An 11047-nucleotide genomic window follows, 5' to 3' on the forward strand; every position below is an offset into this window, starting at 1 on the left:
TGTATTTTTGATTTTTACAAAGTAAAGGGAGACAAGTGTTTTTATAATTTTTTTACTTTTTTTTTTTTGTCCCTTTAGGGGACTTCCACAGGGACCCATCAGGACCCCTGATCATATTCCGGGGGTCCGATGGTGACAGCCCTTTACATGCTGCAGTGACAGCCCTTTACATGCGGCAGTCACATAGACTGCCGCATGTAAAGGGTTAACACAGCAGAGATCGGAGGTTTTCTCTGATCTCTGCTGTAAGAGCTGGTACCTGGCTGTCCTCTCACAGCCAAGCACAAGCTCTCCCTCCCACAGAGACCCTCGGCTTGCTTCTGACAAGCCGATGGTCTCTATGGCAACCTGTAAACAAAGCAGGAGATTGCCGGCATATCGGCAATATCTTCTGCTGGTTTTTCAAAGCCCTTGCTTTGTTCTCTATGGGTCTGTACAGGCAGAGCACAATGTCACAGCTTGTGGCATTGTGCTCTGCAGCTCCCATAGTGATACATAGCCCGGAAATCTTCCGGGCTATGTCGCTATGAGCAGTGGAGCTCGTCCCGGAAAATTTCCGGGCGTGCCACTCAAGGGGTTAAAGGGGTTGACTACTTAGGAAAGTCCGTTGTTAAATAACTTATTGGAATATTCTGAGTTACTAGAGCTGCCCCATACAGGACACTCATCTATTAGCCAGAGCAAAGAGCAACTTACAAGGAATGTTCTCTCTCTCTCTGGAGGATCCAGCATTTCCCTTACCACCCACTGATGTCAATGGGCAACATGTAATACTTAGTTTCCCCTATGGAGGAGCTGTAGAAAACTGCTATCATGTTCTCCACTGATTACAGATGATGACCAAGGTTCCACTTAGAAGTCAGGTGAGCCAGCCCAGGAATCTTCTATACCTCTGACAATCACTAAATTTTAACCCACTAACCCCTCAGTGGCAGCCATTTCAAAAGTGACTTACAGAGGTAAAGCAGTATTTTTAATTGAAGTGTATTACAGAACTGATTAGACTAACAGAAGCTAGTAAATGAGCAGAAGTTGTGCGAAACGTTAGTGCCCCTTTAACTTGATGCCATTTTTCATGATTGTGGCAGACCAGGCAAAGACATTACCATCATTAGGGTGAAAATGCAGAATTTCCTCCTCCTCCCCAATGGGTGAGATTAGAACTAGCCATACCTTACAACTAATGCTAGTGATCCGATCAAAAAAAGACAATACTGAATACCATTTCATGATGACATTACAGTATATACCCCCATAGGAATACAAAATACAGGACCGTCAATCAAATGGGCTGGGCACATTGTCCAAGTGTCCTCCCATAATATCACAAATCTAATGACAGTCATTCTAAAACATGAAAAAGGAAAGCGGAACACAGCGCTACCATAAAAAGTATATAGAACTGAATAAAGAGTATATATAAAGGACACGAGGATACACCCCGAGGAGGGTGACAGATAAACCAACACACAAAACACCTCCAAGGGACTGTATGACAGAATTACTGCAGGGAGATACAAACTAACACTAGGTTTCAAAATCACCAAAAATATATGTGAGGATGCAAAAAGACCGCAAATACATCCAGTGCTATTAAAATAGTCAGAAGCCGGGCCGGAGGTGCCCCATGTACGCGTCTACCTAACAGTAAACCAATACTGCTAATAAAATCATGACAGGTCATTTTTAAGAGTTCCTGTTGAATATTACCAAGGAATGCACAATGGAGCTTTCCCACCCAAAATAAATAAGAGCTGGGGAGTGCGAGGGTGGCAGGCAAATTGGGTGGCTTGGTGGTTAACACTGTTGCTTTGCAACGTTGGGGTCCTGGATTCAACTCTGACTATGGTCAACATCTGCATGGAGTTTGTATGTTCTCCCTGGGTTTACCTGTGTTTCCTCCAGCAATCCAAAGACACATGAAAAGGTGAATTCAGATTGTGAGCCCCAACCGTAAGGTGTTGTACCACACTGTGCAATATGTATAAGCTATATAAATAAAGATACAATCACTACAAGTGGCATCTGTGACTACAAGTGCACTTTCACATATGCAGAAAACGTGTAAAAGCGCATGCATTTTAAGCATATATTTACATTTTAAAGTCTTATGCGTATATATGATTTGATAGGATTTGATCCATTTTGATCCGTTTCTGACAGTAAAGGTTTTTTCTTAAGGTTCTGTAGTTCAGCACTTTTATTTCCTTAAAAAGCTTTTGATCACAAAAAAACAAATGTTAAACAGGGGCGACCCCCCCCCCCCCTCCTGCAGTATGACCCCTGTATTAAAATAATAAACTGAAACAAACTTACTTTTCCGCAGGGATCCAGCGCTGCAGCCCCGCTGCAGTCCCGGTGATTGCTGTGACAAATGATATCACAGGAAATCAGCAGCGTCTCGTTCTGGAATCCTGGCATGATGGGGCTCAGGATGTGAGAAACAATGCCAGAAAGTGACGCCGCAGCCTCTCATTGGCGGTCACCTGATTTACTGTGATATCATCTGTGACAACAATCACCGGGTCCACAGCGGGGCTAGATCCCAACAGTCGTGGAGTGGTAAGCATAGTTCACTTTATTATTTTACTACAGGGGGTCCTACTGAAGCAGGGGTCTCCTTTAACTGCACAAAGATCTGGCATTTCAGTCATGAAGACGGCGCCCGTCAACTGGTCACATGATCGCCTGCGGTCTCTGTGCAGTACGCAGTGGTCACTGACAGGTTAATAAGGCACACTGACGGGGTTATCTGATCCTCACCATCTGAACATCACATTAACTGATCCTTATCTATCATGTAATGACGCACCAAAAAAACCCAATAAAAACTGGGCGCCTCCGAAACAACTAGCCCGATAACTAACATAACTAGTTAAACTAGTCCAGCGTGACCGGTGAAGGAATGCTGACACTACCCAAGTCATTGACTTGTTTAACTGTCCATACCGATAGCAGCAGAATAACCGCCTTTTGCACAGCGAGGAATGCTACACCCTGCAGCTCGCTGCGTCATTTCCAAGCATCTTCTCTAAAGAGATGTAATTAGAATCTTCTCCAGAGAGATTTAATTAGAATCTTAATTGATTTCCAGGAGCAGATATCGCCTCCTTCTCCATTTAAGGCCTCCGTCACACGAGCCTGTGTGTTTTCACGCTGAACGTGCACGGCCAAAAATCGCAAAAAAAAAAGAATAGCTTCGATCTTATCTCGCAATTAATTCGCGTTTTCTCATCCATTCACATGAGCGTATCACATGAAAAATACGCTGCAGCGCAGAATTCCGTCGGTCGGCAGATTGGCTTCTATTAGCTTAAATAGAGCCAGCTGTCTCCTTTTCCCAGCGCCGGATGCAGGTAAACTACCTCCCCCTCTTTATTTTTCAGCTCACATAGGAGTCTATGGGAGCTCCATGTGTTTTGATACGCCAAGACCAATCTTTTGACGCTGCGAGAAAAATTGGCGACTGAGAACAGTTGTTGATTTGACAATTTAGGATGAGATTTTTTTTTTTCCACACGCCTGAAAATCGCCCATGTGAACGAATGCATTGGACTCCAATTGGAGGCCTAAGAGTGCATTCACACGGGCGTGTGCAATATAAGAACGAAAAACTCTGCCAGATATCGCGCTTGCCAACATGCAATTTTCACAATGATGCAAAGTGTTTTTGATTAAAAATGTTATCACTTCTGTGAAATTGCGATCCTCGTGTGTGTGTTTTAAGGTCCCATTGACAATAATGGGCGTGGCGTTCTGAGCGTGCGCCCAAAAAAAAAAAACATGCTGCGATTTCTTTTCCTCACTGCGAGGCTGCAAACAAAAAAAATGCTCGTGTGAATGATTCCCTTCAAAAAAACGGATTTTATATTTGTGCGAGTCTTGTTATCATCAGTGTGAATGCGCCCTAACAGCATTTCATTTCCATAAGGAGCCACTGCGTGAGATTCTCGTATACAGTCCGGTGAAGAGGAGGAGCTCAATCTGAGAGATTACGAGGCTCAAGATTGCTCCTCAACATATTCCAATAAAAGAGCAGCTTGTTGGCAGATGCTGAGGAGCAACTGTCACAATATTAGGGCTTATTCAGACAGGCGTATATCGGTTGGATTTTCACGCCCGGACGATATACGCTGCCCCTCTCTGCAGGGGGAGGAGCCGAGACGGGAGCCAGTGCACTGAGCTCCCGCCCCTTTTCCACCCCTCGGCACTGTTTGCAATAGGTGGGGCATGGCTTAACTCTGCCCAACCCCTCTCATTGCAAACAGTGCACTAGCTCCTGGCCAGGCCGCCTCCTCCCCGTCTGAATAAGCCCTTAACCTGTTTTTTCCTTCCCACTTTCGAATATGACTCTCTCATTTTTTCTTCAACGTAGCTGTCTGAGGGCTTGTTGGTTTTTGTGCGACCATTTTTCGGCGGTACTGAACGTGCGTTCCAAAATGTGCAGGTAATGTATCACATGCATATATGTATATATATGTGCTGTTCCTACATGTATGTTATGCTTGAGAAAGGCGCTTTATGCACAGAAACGCGTTGCATCCAGTGTGGTGAGAGTTAGGGAAGTGGGTTTACACCCCCCCTTTCTTTGCCCCTACACCACTGATCTTTGTACTTTTATTGTCCCTTTGTGGATTATTAAATAGACCTACCATGGAAATCTGTGAGTGCAGGAGATTTTTAGCTGCTTGTGCAGTTGTCTTTTTTTGGTCTGGATAGTTCCCCTCCACTTTATAAGTGTTGGGGTTCCCCCTGCTGCCACCTGAATCTGCACACACAATACCAGGGATGATTTCTTAATACTACAGGCTCACTTGGATTACAGGTGCTGAGCGAGTTAACCCCCTACCCAGTGTTGGGGGTCCCGCTTAGTGCCAGGTAAGTTCATTATTTGGCGCTTTTCTGTCTATGTTTATTGGGGCATTTAAATGCAGCTGTCAATATTGACAGTGGCATTTAAAGGGTTAAGAGCTGCGATCAGCTGATCGTGGCTGTTGCTAGTGGGTGTCAGCTGCCACCAAGTATGTAGTAGGATGGGCTCCATACAAACCCTTAAGCCGGAGGGCGCACAGAAGGTTAAAGGGGTTCTCCAGCTTTGTATAACTACAATGTAATCGTCTAGTGAACTGCAGCCTCCTGATGAGCGCAGGAAGTATTCAGTTTGTTCCAGTTTTGTGGTGTTAAAAAGTCGCAAATTGGGGCAAAGCAATACCTGCACTTGGACCAGCGAATATTCTCTACATTCATCACTTTTGTACAGTCAAGAAAGGTTGGAGGGGTTTAGTAGGAGGGCTGAGGCCATCAACAGTCCGACAAGTGTATTAATGGGGTTTTACCAGTAAAGTCCATATTCTGCGGATAGCGGATGTGTGATCGCTGAGGGGCCGACCACTCAACAGTGCCCCCATATGGATGGAGTGGCAGTGCACATGTACGACCAGCACTCCATTCACTTCTGTGTGAGGGAGGGAGATCGATTTGCTCAGCTGTCTTCCTCTGTCCCATAGAGGTGCTGGTCATACACGTGCACTGGAATTTGGGAGCACCATTCAGCATTTGGGAGCACCCCTAGCAATCAGACATTCAGTCCCTGTGGATATTCTGTGGACAGAGAATAAATGTTCTTTAGTGGTAAAACCCATTTACTTAAAGGAGCCAGTCACCGCGTTCTGGCTGGCTCTCTTCGTACTTGTGTATAGGGACAGAGTTGTGACTATACATGAAGCGGCCGCTGCGGCCCACCTCTGTGACTCGGTGTTCAGTTCCCCAGTCATACAGACAATCTTCGCAGCGTCTTAATTCTGAAAAGCCGCTGCGTCTCCCAACACCACATATACGGGGGTGCGGTGCACATCTGCCTGTGGCTGCTCTTTTCCAAACATAGTGCCACCCTTGTCCATAGGGTTGTATCTGATATTGCTCCATTAAAGTGAATGGGAGCTGAGCTGCAATACCAAACACAACCTGTGGACAGGGGTGGCACTGTTTTTTGATATACTAGCTGGGCTAGCTGTAAGTCTATCACTTTAAGAGATTCCCTTTGGTTCCAAGAATCTGCAAATGATTTCTAATGGTGCAAATAAAAGAGCTTAAATAAAATAAATTCTGCCTTCCGTTCGCTTACCTCGGCTGACCTTTCGGTTTCCAACACTTGCAGTATATTTTCTGTCCATCTGCATTGGTGTAATTCTGCAGATCTTTGCATTCGGCATCGTGCAGACTGAGCTCCGGGGAACCGTCTTCAGGCATCATTGGGGTACTGCCGGAGTAGAGAAAGGTGCAAATTTAGAGTAGCGTCTCCAGATCACGCCAATTACCCATCACACAACTCCCCAGGAGGCCTGAAGGTGAATATCAGTGCGTATAACAACATAACGTCAGCTTCACGCGACTGGATTCCAATTGCGGAATCCTTAGTCGGCGTCCGCATGGAGGATCCACAGCAAATGACAAGCATTGAAAGGTATGTACTTTCGCTTTTTCCTTCATGTTCGCTGAAACTAATTGCATTTTCTACAAGCAGAGGAAAAATCGCAGCATGCTCTATTTCGCTGTGGACGGCCTCTATTGAAGTCAATGGGAGGCTAACCCGCAGGCAATCCATGATTGACATTGCGGATGAGCTGCAGGTACCTGCGCCATCGCCTAGTGGCGGTGCGGGAAAAACAAATATATTTGATAAAAAATAAAAATCTGTGCTGCACAGGAACGACAGGCAGCGCCTGCGGTAATCCGCAATACAAATTTCGCAGGATGGGGTTGCCGGCCAGGGTCACAGCCAGATTCGGAATCCGGATCATTTATGTGCAGCTGGCCTAAGTGTGCCACTCAGAGCCTGTGGACATCCGGGTGGCCAGCCTTAAAGGAAATGTAAACTTTAGCCAACATTCTGAGTTATAGAGGGCGATCTCATTCGGGACCTCTATCAAGTGGTTGAGGCCCCAGCACATCCATTCACCACAAGCTTGAGCTCATTCATGAGTGTAGGGCAGCCTGCAAAGTATGAGACTTTAGAAAAGCATGAGAAGGAAAATCCAATGCTGAGTTCTTTCTACAAGGATGTAGTAATATTGTGTGTAGTGATTTTTCATGCACAAAAGGTTTTCCAGAGGCTTTACATGGATTATATCACCAACAATTTTTTTGTATTAATTAAAAGCAACTTTTAAATATTTTTTTTATTTTCTCATTGTAGCATTTTTATTTTGTTGTCTGCACATGACTATGGGAGATGCCATCTTGCCTGATCTACAGTAGACAGCATTTACAGATATGCTTTACAGCAGCTCCATGGGCCATTCACACAATGGACAGGAGAGGGACCCATGGGAGACTGTTCTAGACATGCTCTGAGACCTGTGCAGGGGTCATTGTGCAGGGAGGGGGAGGAGGTGAATGGTGGATTCTGTGATATCTATATATAGATGTCACCTTGCAGTGTAATCCTGTCTGTGATGATAATGAGATGACAGCTGAGAAATTTTCTCTACAGGACAGGAAGTGTCAGACTATTATTAGGCTTAGTGGTTAGTGTGCAGGGAGGGGGAGGAGGTGACATTACATATTGTGAAAGGTGGATCCTGTATTATCTATATATTGGTGTAATCCTGTCTGTGATGATAATGAGATGACGGCTGAGAAGTTTTTTCTATAGAATTGGAAGTGTCAGACTATTATTAAGCTTAGTGGTCATTGTGCAGGGAGAGGAGGAGGTGAGCTGTGCCATCACCTATTGTAAAACAAAAAAAAAAAGGTTTGGTACCGTGTTAGCTTGCAGAGCAAAATGTGATTGCTCTCAGTGAGAGAAACCAAGTAATCTTGTAGATATGATACCTTTAATGGCTAACAAAAATACATGTTATAGCCAGCTTTCAGATCCTCTCAGAATGCTTCTTCAGGTTCTCTCTACAGAACAGGAAGTATCAGACTATTATTAGGCTTAGTGGTCAGAGTGATCAATGCTGGACTTTAGAATTTGGAATAAAAATACAAATTATCTTTAAAAATTAAAAAACAAATCAGCAAAAATTCTTTGGAGGCGCGGTATAGAAATTACATCGTTACCGGAAGGTCCTGCCACAGATTGCAGCTGATTGCTGAGGGTCTCAGTAGCAGGACTACCTGTGACCAACTTATCATCATGGGACCATTTTAACAAAAGGAGCATAGTTAAAAGTAAACAACCCCTTTAAGAATGGTAATGGCTACTATCTGTGATCGGCCCCTAGTGTATAATGACCAAGATAACACAGAAATGTCCAAGTTGAAAATTAAAAAACTTGAAGGCACCAGGAAATCTGGAGGTAGATTACCGCCCAATGATTCTGATTCTGTCCATGGTTGTATATAGAAATCAATGACAGCTCTTAAAGGGACAGTAGCACTTAAGTATATAGATATACTGTATATATCATCCTCTATACAAAAAAAAAAGTGTGTGGCAAGGAGACGGTTAAACATTTCTTGTTCTGCTCTGCGCCGTGCACTATAATAGACCGTTAGTATTCTTTGGCATTCATTTAGGTCAAGATTTCATGTATTTAACCAGATATCACTACGAGCAACGCTACGCGAGCCGACCGCATTCTTTTATTAGAAAACCAGCTGCAGGCGGCTGCTCCGCTCTACAAAGGCTGGGCGGTAACACAATGGTTCCCACCGAATGTGGAGAGGCAACTGAATGTTCTCGACTGGCAATGAAAAGGTTAAAATGCCTAAAGACCTGCAGGACGCGCCCCTTTAACATATACAAAGTAAAAGAACCGGAAGCACAGGTGCATCGAGCACAAGCGGAACAGACGGGAGACAGCGACACGCCAACTACATATATACACGGCACAGGGTATGGCGTGTATACTGCCAGTGCAAACATGGATACGGTACATAGCAACAGCGCACATATACATGCACACACCTATAGAAAGGGGGGTCTGTGACAGCACCGAGCCGCATAGAGTTAATATAATGACATCATAGCGAGAAACGACACGGCACAATTACCCAGCAGGCGCGGATAACTTCATGCATGACAGCTGTAGAACTGCAACACCCAGCATGCCCAGTGATATGAGGTATGGGACATCATAGGGTGTTTGAACTGGGCAACCATTAGGACATTTGCTACATGGTATACACGGGCTCTAAACACAGGTGAAGGTCAGGTGACATCCAACAGGGGCAAGGGCTATGTTAGGAGTACGCCATATTCTATTGGCAAGAGATTGGGCAACCAATAGGACCAAGGGGACTACTAGACTCTCCAGACAATGATGCCAACCTGGTAGTGCCATTCTATGGGGGCAAAAGAACAAGAACAGCAGCACAAGATAAACTGCACCTCCAATAGCCACATGATAAAAGCTGAAGCTCGTTCTCTGCTCCGTCAATAATCAATGCCACAAGCCGCCAAGAGATCAATATTACAACCACGCGCTGTGCCCACATCAATAACAGGCGGCATCGTCCACCAGGAGATGAGGGCAGGAATGTAAGCGGGGAGCCAGGAGTCAATATACACACCGGGAGAGGCTGTGCCTTCCAAGACACAGGGCTACTGCAAAGGGACTGTCAGCTTTGAAACCAAGAGATGGCACAAACCTATCGTACCCATCAATGTGGGCACAGGCATAGTAGGAGAGAGTCAGCTCTGCGGGCAAGGGATGGCACAAACCTATCATAACCATAAGTATAAGTATAAGCATATAAAGAGTGTCAGCTCTATAGCCAAGAGATGGCACAAACTTATGGTATCCATCAATGTGGGTACAGGTATGGTAGGAGAGAGTCAGCTGTGCAGCCAAGGAATGGCACAAACATATCATAACAATCAATATAAGTATAAGCATATAAAGAGTGTCAGCTCTGCAGCCAAGAGATGGCACAAATCTATGGCACCCAGCAATGTGGGCACAGGTATGGTAGGAGAGAGTCAGCTCTGCAGCCAAGGAATGGCACAAACCTATCATAACCATCAATATAAGCATACTAAGAGTGTCAGCTCTGCAGCCAGGAGATGGCACAAACCTATGGTACCCATCAATGTGGGTACAGGTATGGTAGGAGAGAGTCATCTCTGCAGCCAAGGAATAGCACAAACCTATCATAACCATCAATACAAGCATAAGTATATAAAGAGAGTCAGCTCTGCAGCCAAGAGATGGCACAAACCGATCAATGCATACACAGGTAAAGAAAGAAAGTCAGCTCTGCAGCCAAGCATGGGGCCACCAGTCCTCATACCCATCACAAGAAGAGACTGTCAGCTCCGCAGTCCAGATGATGCCAGCTGCTATCTGAACGGGCTCAAGGAACTACTCTATTGGTCAGTGCCCATCCATACCGGCACATAACCACCTCAGCGCCCCTCTGCAGAGTGAGGGGCAGTGCCCAGTCATACCAGCCTGCTGCCAGGGTAAGTGCCAAGCCTGTTAATGGAGCTGCTCAGCTCTGCAGTCAGGAGTGGGCACACACCGGGCAGCAGCCACCAACCAGGCTGTTGCCACATCCAGGTCAGATGCCAGGCACCAGCACGGAGGATGCTGTGCAACCCGTTGCTACACCACAGAGCACGGGGGATACCCACCAGCTGTGAGGGCGCAGCCTCTACCCACCGAGGTGCCAGCAGTGAGGCGCTCCTAGCCGTGGAGGGTCATGCTGTGCCCGCTGCCGCCCGTGTGCCCTGCGCGGCGCCTGCCCGCTCTCTGCCAGCAAGTGCAGCCTGCTCGGAGGATGGGGATGGGGGCGGGAATAGGCAGATGAGTGGGGCGGGGCCAGCACGCTGACACTGAACACAGGACGGCGCACGTGCTCGGCGACGGGGGCGTGGTGGGCGGTAGACCGCGCCCCTCTTAAGACAGTTCGTATGCCGAGCAGTTTACCGGATGGTGGAGGGTACCTGGGGATGGAGCATACCAGAGTAATGGCAGGACATGCCAGGGGGCGCCCAGAGGTGCCCGGTATATCACCGGAATAAGGAGACAACGCCTCCAGAGGTGTCATTATACCACTGGAATAGATGACGCTTCCAAAGCTGGCCATTATACCAAAG

At 46.2% G+C, this 11047-nt stretch overlaps 1 protein-coding gene across 2 annotated transcripts in view; it reads right to left on the reverse strand.

Moving 5' to 3' along the window:
- Positions 1 to 10729, reverse strand: part of MGLL (monoglyceride lipase) — a 63395-nt gene extending 52666 nt beyond the window's left edge. The window contains exons 1-2 of one of the 2 annotated variants that reach the window (XM_066597040.1): positions 10583 to 10729; positions 6125 to 6259 (exon numbers count right to left, since the gene is read on the reverse strand). In XM_066597040.1, coding sequence (XP_066453137.1) covers positions 6125 to 6252 — 128 coding nt within the window. In that variant the 5' untranslated portion in view covers positions 6253 to 6259; positions 10583 to 10729. The remainder of the gene's footprint in view (positions 1 to 6124; positions 6260 to 10582) is intronic. The other variant, XM_066597041.1, reaches the window with a different exon arrangement.
- Between the last annotated feature and the right edge of the window lie 318 nt (positions 10730 to 11047).

This window comes from Eleutherodactylus coqui, chromosome 3, assembly GCF_035609145.1.
Source record: "Eleutherodactylus coqui strain aEleCoq1 chromosome 3, aEleCoq1.hap1, whole genome shotgun sequence".
NCBI lineage: Eukaryota > Metazoa > Chordata > Amphibia > Anura > Eleutherodactylidae > Eleutherodactylus > Eleutherodactylus coqui.